The following is a 22,443-nucleotide window of genomic DNA, read 5'->3' as shown; positions in this document are numbered from 1 at the left end:
AAATGCATTACCACACACTGATTATGTAAAAGGTTGCAAGCACTGCAGACAGCAAAAATATTTGTAGTTTAGTCTTAAATATTGCACTCGTCAGAAGCTCAAGGCAGACTTCCGTCTGTTGACACTGCCAGCGTCAGAGAGAGAGGGCTGAGGTCACACTGAAACCACAGAGACAACTGAGTCACACACACACACACACACACACACACACACACACACACACTGCACTGTGCTGCTGCTGCATGTGTCTACACAGGGGCCACACATACCATTAAAAAATTAAAGGTTGTCCTTTTTATTATACAGTTTAGTATGAAAATATTCACATTTGTCACTTTAAAGATATCTCATTTTAACATTTATCACTATGACAAGATGCTTTGACCATAATACTATAGGTCTATAACAACTGAAGGTTTGACCATATTATATCTCTGTAAAAATTACATTTTCCACCATTAAGTCAGAGTTAATTCATATTTTTTTTTAATTTTGACCGTATGTTATATTTCCACAACAATTAAAACTTTGACAATAATTTAACATTTTTATAACATTTAAAGTAATGTTATTCTCTGATAGAAACTCAAGTTTTGAACATATCATGACTGTGGAGGATTTTGTTGAGGTTCTTTAAGTGATGAAATTTTATATATACTCCCCACACATAGATCTACAACACAAGTTGTGAACGTATAGTAGCTGAATAACAAATGGACTTACAGATTCTTAACAATATAAAATTATGACAATAACAATATGGCCATTCCCATGCATGCAAATAGCAATATGTAAACATTAGAGGTTGTTTCCCTTGATATTTAGTCTCTCGTGGCACAGATGTATGCCAATGTTAAAAACCACAGACTGCCCGTTTTAAAGCCTGTCACATGCTGCACATCTATCTGACACCAACATGAAACTTTTAAGTCACCCAGAGCCATTTGCTTTTAAAATGGTATCATTAGTTAAAATGACAAGTACTTTTCAAAAATACTGAAAAATAAATAGTAGCACTTTTTAAAACACATGTAACATATTAAAACCATTTAAGTTGTGGTTAAAGTTGTGAAATAAGCAAAACAGGAAGGACGGTCGGGTCAAATGATTAATGATGAAATTAGTGTTTAAAGCAAGACTGCGTAACTTTTGTCGAAAGAAATAAACATCCTTTTACTATTAAATACACTGAGGAGTTTTGTTTGCTACAGCCTTACATGGTCTGGCATGACCACTAGCTTATGGGGCTAATGTTAGCTACCCTGTATTGTCAGTAAACTTTAGGTAGCTATTGCTAACAACCTTGACAGAGTAAGATAGCTGACTGGACAACTCTTGTTCTGCTGTCACTCTATGATTTAGCATTCACCATTAGCCTTTACTTGTCAATTATTTTTTCGCAAAAGTTACACAATTTTGCTTTAAAGCCAAAGATTTCTAAAGAGTGATCCAGGGATGGTCATTTTCTGTAGGCCAACACAGATGTTAGCATGGTTCCCTAGTCAAAAAACCTGTGAGATTTTTCCATTGGATTTTGGATTATTGCAGAAGAAAGTCTCTGTGGCAAACAAATGTTTACACATTTTGTTAAGTGAGATAATTCTCACAAATAAACACCACCTGTATGATTTTTGAAGCATGAATGCAATCACCAGAAGTAAAAGCCACCGGTGGGCTATAAACTACTACTGCGACTACTACTGCGTGATGACGTTTTGTTGTCTCATTTAGCCGCTTGTTAGCAACCACCTTTTTAAGACACAAGCTTCAAAATTCATTAATGGGGTATTTACTGATGAATTTTATATTGTTGAAAAAAACATGAAAGTCTGTTAAGCAGACCTTGTTTCAGGCATCTAACCAAAAACACATTCATAAAATCCATTGAGTTTAACACCTAGTGGGAACTGAAAGTGCAAAAATGCTAACTCATTTCCAGGGTTTGGGTCTCAATCCTGGGGCACTCGATAATCAATGCTACTAGTAAGTCCATGGACATTACATCATAGATACAGTCTGTGTTTATGGAAACGGCCAAGAAAGGTCACATCCAAGTGGGAAAATTTAGCATTTGCTACAATGCTGAAAAGTTGCTGTGTGGCTTTCTGTGCATCAAATAAACCTAAAAATCTAGCATTAAAGGGTATTTTATTTTCTTTTTCTTTTTTTTGCATGTTTTTATGTCTAAGTGATCGATGGGAAGAACATTTTTTTTTAAAATTGGTCCACTATTGAGAGAGAGCAGCATTCGAGCCAAAGCAACACAACCACTCAGGAAGTATTCACACTGTCAATTTACATCCACTAAAAGTGCCCACTAAAAGTGTTTGTTTTTGCCACTGACAGGATCAGATTTCTATTATAAGTGTCTGACAAGATTATTGAAAGCATCCCTATAGACATTTTTGTTAAAGAGTATGATCCATTTTGTTCAATCAGAAACTGTCATGATCCTGTTTTCAGTTAGTTAAGTCACCCATTTTGTGTTCATGTTTTGTGTCTTGTCCTGTACTTCCTGTTTTATTTTGAAAGATTCACCTGTCTCTCCTTGTCCCCGTAGGTTTTACTTCCTGTCTGGCGCTGTCACACCTGTTTCCTGATTGTTCCTCCCCAGCTGTGTCTCATCACCCCCTTTCACCTCATGTATTTAATCCTCATGTCTTCCCCTGTCTCACTGCCAGTTCGTCGTACGTTACAGTCTTCGTCCCAGCACTCTTTCTTGTCTCGTCTTGCCGGTAATAACAGTTTTGTCTTTGATCTAGCTTTTGCCTCACGATTTGGATACCTTAGCCTGTCTTGTTTGATTCTCTGTGTACCGAACCCTGCCTGTCTTTTGGTAATAAACCTTGCTCTTGTCAAACCGGAGAAGAATTGAGCCTTTGTGTCCCTTCTGTGCCATGTTTATGATAGAAACAGCCCCAAAATTGCTTTCTTCAAACCCACCAGACTCTATTTAAATAAACAGTAATTGTATTATCTTACAACACACTTCATTTGAAGGCAACAGAAACAAAATAAAAGTTACAGAAAATGGTTTGTCTATCCACTGTTTTAACAATCACAAGTTCTGGTTTGGTTGACATAAACCTGTAATTCACCCAGTTACATGTGAAAATATGCTGACTCGATACACGCTAAAATTAGGCTACTGTTTATTTAAATTCAGTCTGGTGGGTTTGGCTTTGGCAATATTGGAGCTGTTTTTTGATAAACAAAAATAATCTAACGCTTTATCTAAACAGTGTTAGACTGTTTAGCCACTGGTTAAAAAAAAAATAAAAAATCATCCTCCGAGGACCTATTGTTCTTGAGGTTGCAAATCCCTGGGTGATAACATTACAGCACATTGTCAAAACATGGTCACATTGAGTAATAGCGCTGCTATACTGTCTGGTAATGTCCACTGAATTCACAAAAGCATGCTAGTCTATTACATCGTGGCATTAATGCCTGTAGGGTATTTATATTATGGTGAGTTTAATTAATCATAATCAATGTAGTAGTTTCTCATGTGACTAAACAACGACTGTATCTATGCTGAACAAAATACTGTAGAAGGTTGACAGATTTCTGTCATATTCATGTACAACTTTAGTACTTTAAACTTTAATGTCATTAAGTCCATTAAAGTCAGTAGCTGTATAGCTGCACCATCATTATTCCACCTTTTACCTGAGTGCAAAGCGTTGACGCACTGTTAAAAATAATTAGCTACCAAGCACAGGATGTGTTCTTAATGCAGTTGTGATATGCTATTAGCAACACTTCAAGTAAAGCTGTATGTTTGTACTGATACTGAACACTGTGTTGTTACTTCATCTCACTGAGTCAAATTATTGTGGAAAATCTTGTAGTCCTTTTCTTGGTTGTATAGCAGATAGAAGTGGATGGATTATGCTGGAAAATTAATTGATTTCTTTCCAATATTAAAGGGTTTAAATATAAAGGGTTATTAATATAAGATCAAATTCAGCTTCTCACTCTACAATAAGAAGATGAATATGTCCAAAAGTTAAATGTGACATTATAGATTGCTTTTAGGAAGAGAGAAGAATTAGCATTATGGAGCTTAAATGGCTGCACTAATACTGACACACTGACATCTTTTTAAGGGAACACTGGTACCACTTTCTAATAAGTTCCCTTTACCAGAAAAGTTGTAAGTTGTAACTAATAGGGTTATTAATGTTTTTCTGTCATGTTTACTGTCTTAATGTTCTGTCCATGATCCTCCTCTGTCACTCAGTACAGTGTCACACTACTCAGATCAGTGGTGGAAGTAATCAAGGTAATTGCTTTTAAATAACGATGAAACACAAGTTTGTCACAAGACGATGCTGTGGAGAACAAAAAAAAAAGCTCAGTTTCAGCCACAGTTGTCAAAACTGCACCATGGCCTGCGCTATTTTCCCCTTCAGACACTTCTCAATTTTATTTCTAAAGCCCAATATCACAAATCACAATTTGCCTCACAGGGCTTTACAGCATACGACATCCCTCTGTCCTTTGGACCCTCACAGTGGATAAGGAAAAACTCCCACCAAAAAAACCCTTTAATGGGAAAAACAATGGTAGAAACCTCAGCAAGAGAGACTGAGGATGGATCGCTCTTCCAGGATGGACAGACGGACAGACATCTTAAAGCTACAGTTCATGACTTCTATGAAAATAACTGAGGTTGTCATATTTGCTGAAACTGTCACTACATCCAGTATTATGTAAGACAAATGGTCTGTGAAAAAATTATGTCCCTCCTCCTAAACCTATTACCTCTAATGGAATTTGCTAGAATCTACCATGGCTGGAGGAAAACAACCAATCAGAGCTAAGAACTCTCTAACACAGCTGTTAATCATGTCAATCACTGCTCATGAACTGCAGTCAAACTGTCAAAGTGGGCAGCGCTGATCAAATATAAATCAAGATTCTGTTACTGCATTGCCTATTCCTCACCTCAGATCTTTTCAGAAACATACTTTAGTGTACTGTTTAGCTGTAAAATGAGAAAGTTTGTGACCTGGCAGCTATGCTGGAAACAGTTGAGTGGAGCACTGCCCTGCAGCCAGAGCAACTTTCCCATTTTAAAGCTCAACAACAGTACACTAAAATATGTTTCTGAAAACCACTGAGGTGAGAAATACGCATTGCAGTTCATGCAGATTCATGTCTAATCAGTGCTGCCTTGTTTGACTAACTGTCAAAACTACTGTTTGTTCTACTGTGTGGATTTAGTTGATATATACAGTGACAGTTTCTCCCTAACCCTTACCCTTTATGTAAATTACCTACTGTAGCTTTAGTTAAACACCATGTTTAAACAAGTAATGTTATGGTTATAGTTGCCTATTTTTGTCCTTGCAGGTGGACTGACATTATTTTCTCTATCCCTGACCATACATTGATACCATATTTGAGGCAACCCAAACATTTTTAATGGTTTCTTACAATTGACCTATAAAGCATCAATAAATAAATTTTTAACCATTCATAAAGCCATTACTTACAAGCACCTTGGGGAAAGGGTACCTTATTAGAAAGCGGCAGCATAACACAATTGTTTTAAAGGAAACTCCTTTAAGGATCAATAACTGTGACCTCCTGACGCATAGTAACCTCCTGTCAATTTCAAACTACACCTCCAATTTGCTCCTATCCTAAACCAGACAAATGTAAACAGGGCATTTACAGTGGCAAAGCAGATGCCAGATTTATGTTGAGCTCTCACACATTGGCTGTTGTTGTAGTAAAGCGAAGATAAATCACTTTTGAGAGAGACGAAACGGTTTTCAGTCTAATGCCACTGGACGATGATGATGATGATGATGATATGATATAATCTGATATGATGATGATGATGTAAACATAGCTTGGTGGGCGGCAGGCTCTCAGGGCCACTGCTAGACTGTGCCTTTACAAGCAGTCTTGCTCTATTGATCCCACTGCTCTGAGGCCTGTACTAGCGCAATTTGCTCCTCGGACTGTGTCAGCTGGAATTCTTGTCAGTCTCTTCAGTCCTCTCTGTGTCTTGGCTCTGCCCTTCCATGGCTATCACACAGCTGGGCTTTCCATCACTGCCCACATATTTGTCAGAGTGTCTATCATTTTGGACAATTAAGGTGTGATAGTTTTTTCATTAGTCTGTGTGATTAAAATTGTCTTTTTGCTGGAAGTGTCTGATTTTGAGTTGAATGTGCTGGTGTGCGTGAGTAGCATCACAGTTGGATGACCGTTGTTCTCATCAGTTGCAACCTCATGGGAATCGGTGGCTGGGTTGGCAGGGCTGGCATTGCCACGGCGAAGGCAGCAGCACAGTATCCTGCCAATAGGCTGGAATATGGCTCTGTACAAGCCATGGCGGGCACTTTCACTTACAAAGCAGTACAGAGCAGGGTCAGCCACACAGTTTAGGGTGGTCAGCAACAATGACAGGTGGTAGTAGTTAAATATTCCTGGAAGATAAGAATACAGGCCACATGGTCAAGATAAAACATTTTCATCCTTAGTCACTATATTACTTTGCAACATTACTTTGTACCTGTGATGAAGTCACAGTCCCGCTCAAACAGGGTGCGTACTAACAGGAAGACGTGGTAAGGAGAGAAGCAGACGAGGAAGATGAGGATGGTGCTGCTGACTAACTGCCTGACTCTCGTCTTCTGATCCGGCTGGGTCCCAGCGCTCCGACCCACAGCACGAAGGACACACAGGTAGCTGATCTGAACAGACAATTAGAATGAATACTTTGCAGCTGTATTTCTCCACAAACCGGTCAAGTTGCACTCACAGTTTACATCCATGTCTATGAAAACATTGGTGCTTCACACACATCTTCAACCCGGCAGCACAGAATATCTACACAATCAGCACAGTTTCAAGGTGGGCACCCAAGATTAGTGTCACCACTTCAGTATATGACCAGATGTCTCCCCTTCTGTTCCTGAGATATGGTGTTGAATAATGAAAAGTGTTTATGCAGGACATTGTGATGTCATCACTTCATCATATCGTATTAGAGATTTGTGTGTAATTTTGTCGCAATTAGCATTTGAATTCTTGAGTTATGGACAAAAACATATTTTGTAAGGACCACCAAATTCTAATCACTTCATCCTTAAGTCAAGCTTAAGTTAAGCTTTATAGACATCACCATTAGGGGCCTTACTGAGAGAGAGTGGAGAGAGGGACCACAAGTTCATCAAGGCTACTGAGCCTGCTGCTAGCAGCTAATGGTGCTAACTCAATCAACAGCACTCCTTCTCTCTCTCTCTCTCTCTCTCTCTCTCTCTCTCTCTCTCTCTCTCTCTCGTATTCTATTACTGCATCTTGCTAACTCGGCCATTCTGGATGTCACTAACTCGGCTTCTTCTCCGGAGCCTTTGTGCTCCACTGTCTCTCAGATTAACTCATATCGCAGCGGTGCCTGGACAGCGTGACGTGTGTGGTTGTGCTGCTGCCGTGGTCCTGCCAGATGCCTCCTGCTGCTGCTGCTGTTATCATTAGTCATTAGTCATACTTCTACTGTTATTATACACATATGACTATTGTCACACATGTATACTGCCAGATATTAATACATACTTTCAACATATTGTACCACAGTAGCCAGAACTATAACTATAATATTATTACTTTCAATAATGTTGTTGTAAGCTACTGTCATTACCTGCATCTCTCTCTCTCTCTCTCTCTTTCTGTCTCATTGTGTCATGCGGATTACTGTTAATTTATTATGCTGATCTGTTCTGTACGACATCTATTGCACGTCTGTCCGTCCTGGAAGAGGGATCCCTCCTCAGTTGCTCTTCCTGAGGTTTCTACCGTTTTTTTTCCCAGTTAATGGGTTTTTTTGGGGGAGTTTTTCCTTATCCGCTGTGAGGGTCATAAGGACAGAGGGATGTTGTATGCTGTAAAGCCCTGTGAGGCAAATTGTGATTTGTGATATTGGGCTTTATAAATAAAATTGAAAATTGAATTGAACAACGGTAACAGTGCTGACTGAGCCAACGGTGTTAACCAGGGAGGGAACTGGAGGATGGGCCCGATTTCATTGGTGACCACTGTGTGAGCACAGTGTACAGCAGCAGCGATGAGCTAGACAGTGAGATACACACATGCACTTACAAGCGTACATGGCTAGACTAGCTTACCACAACAAACCACAGAAAGCTAAGATTACGTAACACAGAAGTAGTGCGACTTCATTCTCTGCTCAAGATGCCATTACTACGCGATATCTTTACGCAGGTAATGGTGGTTTGTTGCCATAGAAATTAACTGAATGTCAAAAACAAAACCTTTAAAGCTTGGTGGAGTTATGCTTGGTATTACATAATGTCACAAAACTTGATGAACTGATAAGAATGAAACCAGGGTTAGCTTCTCACACTGACTGGTGCAACAAAACTAACAGGAGAGAGACGGAAATGACATTCAAGTACAGTTTGTACACATCTACACAGTCCTGACAAGAGGTCCAATCAGGCAACATACAGCACAGTAAGTGAAAACGTGTGTGGGTGAACCATCGGTGTGCTGCCACCATCTTCATACATCATTACTAATGTACAGATATCAGGCATAAAATATTGTATTACATAATGTGATTTTAAAAAACATTTTTGTAAAACAGCTATCCTACCGATAGAATAGCCAGTGGGAACATGAAGCCAATAGTGAAGCGGTAATAGTTGATTGGATACTCCCACGGCCGCATGGGGTAGTGCTCGAAGCACACTGATTGGTTCTTGCGGTCTTTGCTCAGTTCTTTATGGCGAAAGAAAACCACACCCACAGCAATCTCCTTCAGCCAGATGATGGCAGTAACAAGCCACGCTGCGCTCATAGAGCGAAGAGAAGTGAACCTGGAGACGAATAAACAGACAGAAAAGAAGAAGAGGTAATAAGCATTAGGGCCAAATTAACCTATTTAACACTGGAGGGGGAGCATTTTCATTGTTAACCTTAGGCAACCCAAACCAACTCAACAGCTAAAGTGATCATTTTAAAGCATTTTGAAACAGAAATCTTAGTGCTAAACGTTTTGATGACTGAGTGTCTTTTTAGGAGCCAGCATATGATTGAGGACCACACACGGAAAGTGCCCACACTATGACTTTTACTGACTTACTTTACAGTTTTTATGACATTTTTATATTAGCATCCAATGAGCTCGAAAAATATTGACAAAACTGCATAAGCATAAAAGAACTGTGATTAAAAAGTTGAAGAAGATTAACACTGACAGTGACCTACTGCTTGCATTTTTATCATGCCAAATCAAAATTACCTTAAAGGGTGGACCACAGCCAGGTAGCGATCCAGACTAATACAGCACAGGAAACCGATGCTGATGTAGATGTTTTCATAGAGCAGGAAGCCACAAAGCTGACATAGCCACTCCCTGTGACTCCAGTCATCATCCTGAAACAACAAGGCACGTACATGAAAGAAGACTTTAGGTAAATGTACAAGACAACAGGTGGGTGACACATGGATAAAAGCAATTGTAGAAATATCCAAATTGACAAAATGAGCCTACACTGTGTGAGTGATGTAGCTCATCAAAAACACTTTCTGATCAGATGTTCATTAGGCATTGGAGTCCCATAATCTATACAATCAGCACAGTTTCAAGGTGGACATCCAAGATTAGCTTCACAAATTCAGTGTCTGACTAAATGTATCCCCTTCTGTTCCTGATTTATGGCATTAAGTAGTGGCCAGAAAGGTGTTTTTGCAGAACATTATAATGTCACAGTGATGTTGACCTTTGACCTTTTGGATATAAAATGTCATCACTTCATCATTCTATCCTGTTAGACCTTTGTGTGGGTTCTTGGAATATTGCCTGCACAAGAATGAGATGGATGAGGTCACAGTGACACTGACCTCTGACCACCAAAATCTCATCAGTTCATCCACTACTTAAGATGGAGGTCTTTACTTTATGCTTGTAATAATGATCACATCTTTTTGTTGTTATAACAAAATAAATGAGTGTTTTTACTTTACCTGAAAGAAGTACTGTAGCCACAGTGGCAATGATGCCAGGTATAACAGATCAGACACAGTAAGGTTCATTAAATAAACTCCCAGCTCATTCTTCTGCTTCAGCTGCAGAGCAGCATGGTACAAAGAGTACAGGTTGGAGGGAACACCGACCTAGAATCAAGAAGATCATCTATTGTGATCATTTTGATTGTCTGACACCAGGCAGTTTTTTTCTTAATTACTTGATAACTAAAGCACATGTTTAGAACACTCCCCCCCTGCTCAGACAACCAAACCAGGACATTCTTCAAAACCCCAAATGAAGTTCAAAAGTTCAGTGCCTAAAATGTCAAAGTTTGCACTTTCTACAACATCTGCAACATCTGCTGTCTTTGGTGTGGTTATTGTCATGTACATAAGACACAATTCATGTACAGTATGGTCAAAGTTGGGGAAAGAGCATGGTTATGGCAAATAAACTATGTCAGGTTAGGGTTAAGCAGAAAACACTTGATTAAGGTTAGAGAAAAGATGTGGTGATGGTTTAAAAAAAGACAAATAATAATTACAGGTCTGTGATACCCTTTTCCACCAACTCAAAATGGATTCCGTTCTGGTTTGCACACCTAAATTGGAACATGTTGGTGTAGTAGTGTGGTAGTCTTCCACGTCTTCTTATCATTAATGCTTGTTTTTTTTTTGGATAAAAACGAATGTCTGTAACAAATAACAGCTCACAGGTAAACAGTGCAATCTACCATCTTGCTTCTACTGGTTACTTGCATTGTGCATTGTGGTTCTATTCAAAACTGCTTGAAATGGAGGCTAATTTGCCTGATAGCACGAATACTGAGTGGAACTGGTTCAACAACCAGAGCTTATTTGGTTGAAAAAGGGTATAAGAGGCTCCCTCTTCACCACAACAGTCTGGCGCAGTGCCTGCATCACTGCAGATGCTGTGCCAAACTGCTGATCCATCCCACGCTCCAGTCTACCCCCACTTGTGAACAAGACCCTGAGATACTTGAACTCCTTTGCTTGGGGTATTAACTCACTCCCAACCTGGAGGGGGCAACCTACTATATTCATGCCTTCAGACTTGGTGCTAACTCTCATGCAACCCCCCCCCCCCACCCCCACCCCCACCCCCACCCACACACACACACACACCCCACGGCTATCATTAGCTGGATGCATTTAATGATGCTTGCTTGTTGCAAAATGGCTTAGATTTGCTTGCATAACCTCTTTATCTTCTTGTGTATTCCTTGCAGTGCTGCTGCAGAGATCTGGAACCATCCTTAGCTCACATAAGGAGAGAGGCATTGTACTACCTAGTCCCATCTGTGATCGCAGCATCCTGTACATTACTCTGTGATTCAGTCACATAGCGTTACCAAGACAAACCTTTACTGGAAAAGTCAAAACATAATTTTTTACCATTATCCAGCAGCAGGTTGTGTCTACACAGGTACATTTTGTGCATCTAAAGATATCTATTATCTGGGCCTAGTGATAAAACATTTGCCTAAGCAAACTCAATGTTTAAATTCAGTATTTCCACATACTGCCCTGGCCTATACAGGTGACTTAACAAAGACAAGCAGAGCGCGGCAGCTGAAGTATTGAATTTAAACAGTGTTTCCAGGGCAAACATTTATTCAATCTAGGCAGAAAGTAGACATCTGTGGAAACACATAAATACTCGAAATGATGAATGTAACGAGCTGCTGGATATAACACAAAAAAATAACCTGACTTCTATTACAGCGCTGACACAGATAAGACAGCTTATGCTATTAACATTAGTTGAGGCTGTGTGTCAGTGCTGCAATGCTGTGACTTTAAGGAGGAACTGTTTTTCTGTCTCGAGACATGACAGTTTCCTGTGTCACTGTGTGTGAAACAAACCTTTTCCAATTACTTTTGCACTTTCGTAAAATATTCAGATGCCACAACAGTTTTGTGCAGGTAGTCAAGATGTACACACACTTACCAACAGCACGAGTATATACACACAGGAGAAGAGGTACTGGTGGATTTCATGGCTGATGGTGCAGTTTATGGTGTCCTCCTCTGACATGTTTAACACCATCACACTGCTCACAGTCACACTACTTCACCTTTGACATACACACACCCACAGTTATCTCTTCAAACATTTTCACACTAACATGTAACTGTAATGGAACAACACACACACACAAACACACACACATAAATCTTCATGTTGGTTGGAGCACTCAGCGATGGCTCAAACTTGTCTTCTCTGACTGGGTAGTCCAGTTTCATATGGCCACTGTGAAACACAGAAGAGGGGAAGAGGAAGTTTTTGTAAATGGAAAGCACCAAAATGGTACACAAAGAAGCCCAAATGATCAAAACCTGCCCAAAATAACTGTTGTCAACCTAAAAGTAGCCGATGTGGGTAAAGAAACACACAATTTTGAGCTGTTGTTCAGATCTTTACAAAGACTAAAGTTTCCTATATATGCCATCAGAATGTAGTCAGACAGGAACTACTTCTTTTCTACCATAACCCGGCCCTAAACCTAGTTCAGACCACAGATTGCTGACAAGAGAAGTTTAAACAGGCTTTCAGTGCGCTGTTCTGCAGTGTTCCAAACACCTGCTGGTTCACACCAATGAAACTAGATGAGACGGTGTATCATCTCTGTGCAGTACTGCTGTTCTTATTTTCAGATGTTCAGGCTTATTTTAAGACTGAATATAATTTGTTGGGGGGGTGCATAACCACATTCAGCAAGCAGCAGCAGCGTCCCACCATCCGACACCAGCACACCGTGCTAGGACTTTCCCCCGGGACACCAGTGTTCAGAACCATGTGAACTCGAGTGAACTTCATTGCCAAAACCTAACCTCTGTAGTTTACATTTATAACATCACATTACATTAAGGATGTAATGTCATTCCTGAGGCGCAATTCGTAGGATATCATAGAAACCGCTGTGTGTGCATTTTTGTAGGATATCATATGAAACGCTCCATGAGGACATGTTAAATTTATGCAGGTTCTCTGTAGATGCTTGTGAAGCTCAGATACTTGCCATACAAACATCAGTCTGCTGCAAGTGGCCATGTTTCACCATGCAGATGCACTGGGACGCATTTAGATCAGAAGCTGTAATACCAACTCAGAATTATCGACTTCCAGCTTGCAATGGATTACAGCATAATGATATTCACAATCTTTAGCTTTTTAATATGCTAACATTTGCCTATTAGTAACCACAAACTACTTCCAGTCTCCGCTGATGGAATGTCATTAGTTTTGGTCATGAACATTAAAGTGTTGGACAAAGTTTCACCTGACAATGGCGCTAGATGGACCACCAAAGTTATGACAATTCATCTTGAGGAAAATATGAACTTGTGCACCAAACTTCCTTACAATCCTGTCACTACTTGTTGAGATATTACAATGACAACTATAAAGCAACTTTAGGGGAAAAGTCAAGGGATCACCAAAGTTAATGGGATTCATCATTCAAAAAAAAAATCATGTATCCATATTCACTTATCTCACCTTCATTTAAACTATTTTTTGTGTGGTTAACACAGAGGATGAGCACTACATCAACCACATCCTGTTGCTAAGAGTATTTTCCATTTCCTTCAAATTTTACACATTATGATTAGATAAGTGTTAAAACTGCCTGTTGCTACTGGCAGTTGCTGAGGCCATTTACATTTATCTAGATGAATGTACCGCTATCATCTTGTTCAATGGCAGTGGTCTACAATTTATGCTGTCCCTGCTTGGGCACACAGATGACACATCCATTTTCAAAAAGGTCCAGACTATATTACTATATACATGGCCCTTAATCAGACATCCATTGTGATATGGCTTCTGCTTTTCAAGATCACGTCATAACACAATGACTAAAAATCCTTCAACATAAAAGCTTCAATTTATAAAACAAACTCCCACTGCTCGTGTCAACATGAGTTTTATCAGTACGGCTGAAAAAAACAGAATGTGAGAATTTTCTCATACAGGCTGCTAGACCGCATCAGAAGAAGTGACACTCAACTGCTCCTATATGGCAACTATGACAAACTGATAATGGCCGAGAGAAAACGATGACTGATGAGCAGTCATTGTGACGATGTGAGAGTGAGATGTAAAGCACGGCATCACTAGAAAAACATACCAACAAAAGTTAACAGGGGAAAAAAAGGTATGATCTATGAGCTGTATTCAGGATTCATCCTATCATCAGCAGCAATAACAATAACAGTATCAGTAACAGTAATAACAGTATCAATAACAGCTGTGCATGTTGCATATTTCAGGACTAACACATCTCACACACCACATGTTGATTCAACTGATGTGTGCTGACTCCTCTCATACTCTGACTGTTGTATCATGTATGTACTGTTCACACTCAGACATAAAAAAAAGGCAGTGAAAATGTATTTATTTTTATTTATTATTTAATGTATATGATCTGCTGTTTAACAGGATTTTTAATATTCTACACAAGATTCACTGCATGTATAAATTTTTAGTTTTTATATTTTGAATTTCCTTCTTGAAAAGGAAGCAAAGACACACAGTCCTGTCTACATCATGGAGCTGAGGTGGAGCAAGTGAACAGTTTTAGGTTCCTGGGAATCGGTATCACAGAGAACCTGACATGGTTATCTCACATCTACGGAGGCCCTGAAAGACAAGGTGAAAGAAAAAAAATTGCAGGCAGTGTTGGCCAAAAGTTTATCTAAAACATATGGGATATTAGGAGATAATATCCACCCTGTGACAAAGAGATTTAATATCCCAGTCTGTCAGTGCTGTTGCTGTTTTCAAAAGCACACCTTCATGTGTAAATGTGCACAGCGTCTCTGCTTCCTGCTATGGTCACATTTTAGAAAATGGAATTAATATGTTGCTCAATAATGATGTATTATTTCACCTACCCGCAGCCCATCCACTCTTAATCACATTGTTGTTGCTACTGTATGAAAGCTGCAACGATGATTTTGTAAACTCGGCCTGTTGACTTGTGAAAATGCATGCAATAGGTTATCAGTAGTATAACAAAAAAAAAGAACCAGTCTCTTTTTTATTGTTCTCTTGCTGGTGGGCGCCACTGCATAGTTCCATTTTGTTTAACAGTGGACATTTGTGGTTAGTAAACTGAGAAGCTAGAACCTTTTGTTTATGCTGCATTTGGCTGAACTTTTACTTGCCCTTTGTAAACATGCGCTAAGCCCTTCATTCTGCATGGCTTTGTCACTTTCAAAACAGCCTTATTAAGCCTAACAGTTTATCTCCTACATTGATGATGTAGGAGATCATCTATGTAAGAGATAACATCCTGTGCGTAGGCGATCATATCTCATACAGAGGAGATAATATCTCCACGTACCCACACATGAGATAAACCTTTGGTCAACATTGCCTGTAAGGTAAGTAAGCAGGACTATAACGAAATTCGTAGATAAGTCAGTCATTGTGAGTCTGCTGCATGACGAGTTCAGTCATGGCCCAGTTATTGATGACTTTGTCACCCGGGGTGGCCAATCTTTCTTGTGAGCTAAATATCTCCAGGACAAAGGATATGATCATAGATTTCAGAACTCATATGTCAATCTATGACACCACAATCACTGAAAAAACACTGCTGACTGTGTTGAAACCTACAATTATCTTGGGACAGTCGACTGACCTTTGGATAAGAATTGCGAGGCAGTGTGTGAAAAAGCCCATCAATGTTTGTTTGGTCTCAGAAAACTAATTTTTTATATTGATAAAACCTTGATGACCCTCTTCTACGGGGCTTTTATTGAAGCCATTGAGTACTTTTCCCTGGCGTCATGGTTTAGGAACCTGTCTCTGGGAAAAAACAAAACAAAAAAACTCTTAAACCCAGACTGTCAAATGGGCTAATAAGGTCAACCTATGGGTTCTTTACTCTTCACAGCTGCAGCATAAGGCCAGCTTGATGCTTGAGGACTGTTCCCGTCCCTTATATAATGAATTCCAGGCAGCTTCTTCATTCTGGCCATCTGTTTGCTGTCCATAGGTGCAGAACCAAACGATATAGAAATACTTTTGTACCAGCTTTGACGTGAGTATATGTAGAAGCACTTTGTCATGACATTCAAAGGAGTTCTTATACTTTTTTATCTTAGTATTTTAAAATAAGATGATACTTGTTTCAGTCCTTTAAATCTTTATTGCTCTGATGTCTTGTTTTGGAATGCTGAGTGTCCCATCTGGATAACAAATTTACCCTTGGGTACTAATAAAGAAACCTTGACCTTTACTTTGACAGTCATTGTTTATCTGTCAAGTGTGCAGCCATGAGTTTTCCACTGCAAAAACTACATCCTTCCTATTGTTTCACTAGTTTGTACATAGCGTACAGCGTCTACGCTAATTTTAGTGCTCGTATTGTTTGTTTCAGTTCATGCTGCACATCAAAATTATTTTACTGACATAATCGTAAATCACACTTTACGTTTTGTATATTGGATATTGTTCATGTTATACATACCACAGTAACATTTCTACGTACTATACATACTTCATATTGGTATGTTGTGAATTCTTTACATTCATCTTCTTCATTCATCTTCTAACCACTTCATCCTCTTGAGGGTCGCAGGGGGGGCTGGAGCCTATCACAGCTGACATCGGGCGAGAGGCAGGGTACACCCTGGACAAGTCGCCAGACTATTGCAGGGCTGACACATAGACACATAGAGACGCCCGGGATCAAACCGGCAACCCTCTTGCTGTGAGGCGAGAATGCTAACCACCACACCACCGTGCCGCCCATTCTTTACATTCATTCATTTTTATAAGTATTTACAGTATGTGCATTTTGTTACTGTTTGCTACTGCATTTCATTGTACAGGCATCGAAATCATGAAGAGTTATGAAATACACAGTGCATTCCATCCATCCATACATAAGCAATGAAAAATTATTAATCCCAACTCAAAGCCCACCTTTAAGCTTTTTACTGGGGCTTTCAACTGTATCACATGGTCTTCATCGACACATGGAGATGGCTTATCGAGATGGATCCATTGACATACCAAATCAGTGGAAAAACTGCTAATAACAAATTAATCTGGATTTGGATTTGGAAATCCCTTGCATTGCTATCCAGGACCAGGTAATCTATCTTAGTTTTGTTCCAGTTTTTCAAAGCAACAATGGACTAGATCACCCTGATCTTCTCAAGATAACCAGTGCTCTTAATGGGTGTTCATATCACAACATGCAGAATAGTTGGGTCATTTGTACAGTGTTTTTATTTGAAGAGACAGAAAACAGGGGATGCAGTTTACTTTTGACTGTGTCATTGTAAGTAATATAAAGTGAGAAATGAAAGTTAAAATGAAGCATTTCTTGCTTGATATTGACAGTTGTTTGGGGGATTATTCTATGGGGACAAAACCCTTTATTTATTTATTCTTTTATTTATTTACTTCCTTATTGTTCCTTCTTACTGGTCCTTACTGAAAGGCTTAACGGGTGGCCTTTATTACTACATTAGCATTATTAAAGGTAAATATTTGACTTTACATTTCCAGTAAATTACTAGCTACTAGCTGCATTAGTTTGACAGTAGGTTACTGTATCATTTTTACAGTAAATTATTGTGAAATGACAATGACAGTATACTGTGATCTCACAGAGGTTATGCCTGCACACTGTGATATAGAAGTATGCTCCTATGAAATTACTATATTGAATAGTAACCCCACATTATTGTGATTTAACAGTAGGTTGCTGTAACATTACTGTATCTAACTGTAAGTTCACAGTTTATGTGAAACAGTATGCACCCACAGAATTACTGTATTTCATAGTAATCTCACAGTTAAAATCCATGTATTACTTTGTTTTAGTAATGTTCTTCAGTAAAATTACTGAACTTATCACAGTTGTAGGCTTTAAGGTGATAATAATGTAATTTATTGTGAAATATTACTAATATTATTTTGTTCCTGAAATCCAACCTTCCTGATTTAAAAACTAAAACTGGATTATGTGATCTAGTCTGATTTCATAATCTTTTTTTTCTCCTGAACAGCCCAGTTTGTCAGATTACTTATGAAAAAATAGGTCCATCTGTGATAGGGTGGAAGTCATTTTTTTCCTTGGTTTTTAAATCAAAACAGGGGTCCAGTTAAGTGCGAAATGTACAGAAGTAGGTAGTGTGGTATGCCTTCTATGATCAGTTATTATTGCTTCAGTACAACACCCAAGGCAGAGGAACTTACTCTGTGGTACATCTGTCTTGTATTATATTATACTATGGCATTTCTCTCATCTTAAGGGTGGAGTAGTGATGCAGCAAACAACTTCCACAGACAAAATTTAGAACAAACATTCATCTGAAACCCACCGTCTAACTGCATGTTAGACTACAATCACCATATGATATGTACATGCACTTCTGTGCAAGCTTCCAGTCTTTTCCACTTTATATTTTGGAGTCATTTTCCCCCACTGTTGTTGACTTTTATATTAGCATATAATGTATAAATGCCTTGTTTCCCGTCACTGTTTTGACTGCACACATTTTTTCAACTACAGTAAACGGACACGTGTCTACAAGCATAAACCTACACGCAGTACATGTTCATCGCCAAAAAGTGTGTTAACCCATCAGTCAGAGTGAGCTGAGTTTATGAATAGCGTCTGAATTCAGTATCGCTTCCTTTCTGTGAGCTCCAGTGTAACACAAAGTCAACAGACAGTGAAGCTTCCGAGTCTATCCTCCACTATATTTCCCCCACTGTTGTTGACTTTTATATTAGCATATAATGTATAAATGCCTTGTTTCCCGTCACTGTTTTGACTGCACACATTTTTTCAACTACAGTAAACGGACACGTGTCTACAAGCATAAACCTACACGCAGTACATGTTCATCGCCAAAAAGTGTGTTAACCCATCAGTCAGAGTGAGCTGAGTTTATGAATAGCGTCTGAATTCAGTATCGCTTCCTTTCTGTGAGCTCCAGTGTAACACAAAGTCAACAGACAGTGAAGCTTCCGAGTCTATCCTCCACTATATTTCTTTGCTTTGGCCTCCCAGCATCTTTAGAATGGCTCCATAATAACATACTATAAAACCATTTAGAGCCACTTGAACACACACACTTAAACCACAAGCATCATCTCTCTTGCTCTCACTCAGTCTGTCCTTCTCTATGAGTCTCTCTGGTCTTCCTAAATAAACCACAGACAGATTAAGGCACAGCTGGATATACTGTGCATTCCTCAAGTGTCAAGCTAACCCACGCTTTTAACCCTTATTCAGCCAGGAATAAATACAAAGTATACACGTACAGTAACACCGTATGTGAAATTTCCTCTTTTGTAAAAAAAAAAGATATTTGCTCTGCGCACCTGCACCTGTTTACCCTGCCAGTGAAGTAAGTGAAGTGAAGTAAGGTGTCCCACAGCCGTGAGTTCAGTGGCTGCAATAATGCAACATTCAACCTGTGTCTCGTGGTCTTAATAGGCCCACACTGTGGCCTGCGTGGTTGTGTGTTAGAGTAAAGAAACCAGATGCTGGTTGCAGACACAGAGCTATATCGGAAATAGATATAGAGATATAGATCAGTAACCACAAAATAACTACCAAAATTATATCATCTGGCACACACACACTTGACTGAAAATTTTGTTCGAGTCACATATATGGATGTGATTGAGAAGGTGAGTTCCCTTCAGGCCAGCAAGGTCAACGACCATAATCCAGGAACTGTTGCCTCTGTAAACACTGCACAATCTGTCCTGCAGACTGATGTTACAGCGTCAAATGATGGTAAGTCTACAATGGAGCTACACACAGCAGGTGCAGCAGTCTAAGGACACAGAAAGGCACACTGCGTACCGGTGTCTCTGAAAAGTCTGTATGCAAAAAACAAAGTGAGTTGTACGACATGTCCAAAGGTAGGAATGCATCAGTGTAACTTTTTTCTCTCCCAACACTGATTCCAATACCAAACAAAGAATATCTACCCATACTGATCATTAATTCCCTACCGGTGCTTACTTTTTCTTATACTTAAAGATCCCCTCCAGACATGTTTTAGGACATAAAAAAGTTCAATAACCTTGTAAAAACAAATCTTAAAATAGCATCTACTTCTATGCTGATTTATACTAATTATTTATAGTGCTTTCTGATTAAACTAGAAGGACCGCCTTATCGTTGTATGCCTCTGCGAACCACCCCTCAAGTCAAGCGCTTGAAGTTTACATACATGTCTGTGAAAAAAAATGAATGTTTCACACACATCTTGTCCCAGCAGCACAGAAGACACCCAAGATTAATGTCACCAATTCAGTATCTGATTAAATGTCATTCTGTTCCTGAGATATGATGCTGAGTAATGGCCAGAAAAGTGTTTTTACAGAACATTATGATGTCACAGAGAAGCTGACCTTTGACCTTTTGGATGTAAAATTTTATCACTTCATCATGATATCCTATCTGACATTTGTGTGAAGTTTTGTCATAAATAGCATAATAATGCTTGAGTTATGGCCAAAAACATGTATTGGAAGGTCACAGTGACCTTGACCTTTAACCATTAAATTTTAATAATTTCATTCTTAAGTTCAAGTTGACATTTGTGCAAATTGAGGAAACTCCCTAAAGGGCTTTTTGAGATAATGCGTTTGCGATTGTGAGATGGACACAAGGTCAAAGTGACCTTGACCTTTGACCACCAAATTCTAATCAGTTCATTCGTTACTTAAAGTGGAGTTTTGTGACAAATTTTCCTCAAGGTGTTCTTGAGATATTGTATTTGTGAGAATGGGATGGATGCAAGGTCACAGTGACTATGCCTATACGGCTCTGGCAATGGCTGTTGTCGGCACAGAGGCATACATATCTAGTTTAAACATCCAAGACAAATTACAATAAGCAAAACACATTTTTGAGTGGAAGTAAATGGACTGCACTTGTGTAGTGCTTTTCTAGTCTTCTGACCACTCAATGTGCTTTTACACAAAATGTTACATTCCCCAATTCACACACACAGTCACACACTGGTGGCCCTAGCCAGCATACATGATGCCTCCTGCTACTCAGTAACCATTCACACAAACTTTTTTAAAGCATGACAATTGTTTCATAACCTGAACCACTTGGTTATTATTGTAACCATGATGATGAAGCTCCCCTAACCCTAAACGAAGAGATCTTTCCCTAAACCCAACCTAACCTTAACCACAGTGTTCACATCATGAGACAGATTTATTGTTTAACAGTGATTGTCACAGACAGAGGATGAGGTCCTGCTGATAGGGGTGTCAGATCAGTAAACACTAATATGTGACATGAATAAAAGTAATTAATTAACTAATTTTGTCATTTAATTTGCCTTGCAGGACTTTTTGGAAATTTCTACCTCTACCCAAATACAATGGAGGTTAATGTGACTCCATCTGTGATGCTCACAGCATAGAAAATTGTATTAAGAAATGCAAGCATTCACATCATTATACAGCTATGATGGTTGTATTATTGTATAGTTGGTTGATATATTGTCAACGAATAGTGTGCACTGGCAATATAGCTTTACACCCATTCAGTGTAGGCTTGATTACTTTGAAAAGGGACTTTTGCTCCCATGTTTGTTTTTTGAGTCTGGATTTTCAGATTCATCACCCTTTAATGGCACATTGAATATACTGTAATTAAATAAGTGAAAAGCGACTGATTTAGTTGACATTTTGGAGGAAACCTCAGACAGAATAATGGTATAGATGCCATTAATGGTACTCACTTTATATCTAGAGAGAGTTAATAGTGTTAGGTTCTAACCCACAACAACATCCATCCAGACTGTAACATAGACTCTGCTAACGTACAGCTGTGAGACATGGGTTTAATCTTTTATGGGTCTATGGGTATATGTGTGTGTGTGTGTGTGTGTGTGTGTGTGTGTGTGTGTGTGTGTGTGTGTGTTACGTATATAGTAGTGGGTGGGTATTGTTGTACAGTTTTACAAAGGAAAATGGAAACCCACTCCATTCAACCAACTGACCATTAATATGCCATTATATTATGGCTTTACCAGGTCCTGGAGATCTCCAAACTGGTTTGCTGTTGTCAAATTTTGTATCCTGTGGCACACTAGGAAAAATATATAAACATCTGGCCATATCTTTTGTAGAAATATACAACATCTGAGTCTGACCACCAGAACTGATGATTATGATGATTGGTGTTTGTTTACTGCTAGCAAAGATTTGTATTATATAAGAAACTCAGATACCACTAAAATTAGCTCTTACACATCTCCTTGGTGTGAATTCTGTGGTTTTCCATGGTATCTGTGATTATACAGTGAGCTGCGACCGGGAAATTATGTAAGCCCAACCATCAACAACAACAGCAGCAGAAAATAGCTGGGCTAATTCACACAAACTGCAAC

The 22,443-nt window shown here is 39.1% G+C and overlaps 1 protein-coding gene across 1 annotated transcript in view; it reads right to left on the bottom strand.

Moving 5' to 3' along the window:
* Positions 1–296: 296 nt before the first annotated feature.
* The window catches only part of LOC125900973 (ovarian cancer G-protein coupled receptor 1), a 38,023-nt gene continuing 15,876 nt past the window's right edge, over positions 297–22,443 (bottom strand). The window contains exons 2-7 of the mRNA XM_049596315.1: positions 11,987–12,289; positions 10,012–10,161; positions 9,287–9,420; positions 8,639–8,861; positions 6,536–6,716; positions 297–6,449 (exon numbers count right to left, since the gene is read on the bottom strand). Of these exons, the coding sequence (XP_049452272.1) occupies positions 6,112–6,449; positions 6,536–6,716; positions 8,639–8,861; positions 9,287–9,420; positions 10,012–10,161; positions 11,987–12,085 (1,125 nt within the window). The 5' untranslated portion in view covers positions 12,086–12,289 and the 3' untranslated portion in view covers positions 297–6,111. The remainder of the gene's footprint in view (positions 6,450–6,535; positions 6,717–8,638; positions 8,862–9,286; positions 9,421–10,011; positions 10,162–11,986; positions 12,290–22,443) is intronic.

This window comes from Epinephelus fuscoguttatus, linkage group LG14 (genome assembly GCF_011397635.1).
Source record: "Epinephelus fuscoguttatus linkage group LG14, E.fuscoguttatus.final_Chr_v1".
NCBI classification, from domain to species: Eukaryota; Metazoa; Chordata; class Actinopteri; order Perciformes; family Serranidae; genus Epinephelus; species Epinephelus fuscoguttatus.
This window is presented reverse-complemented; position numbering and strand designations above follow the sequence as displayed.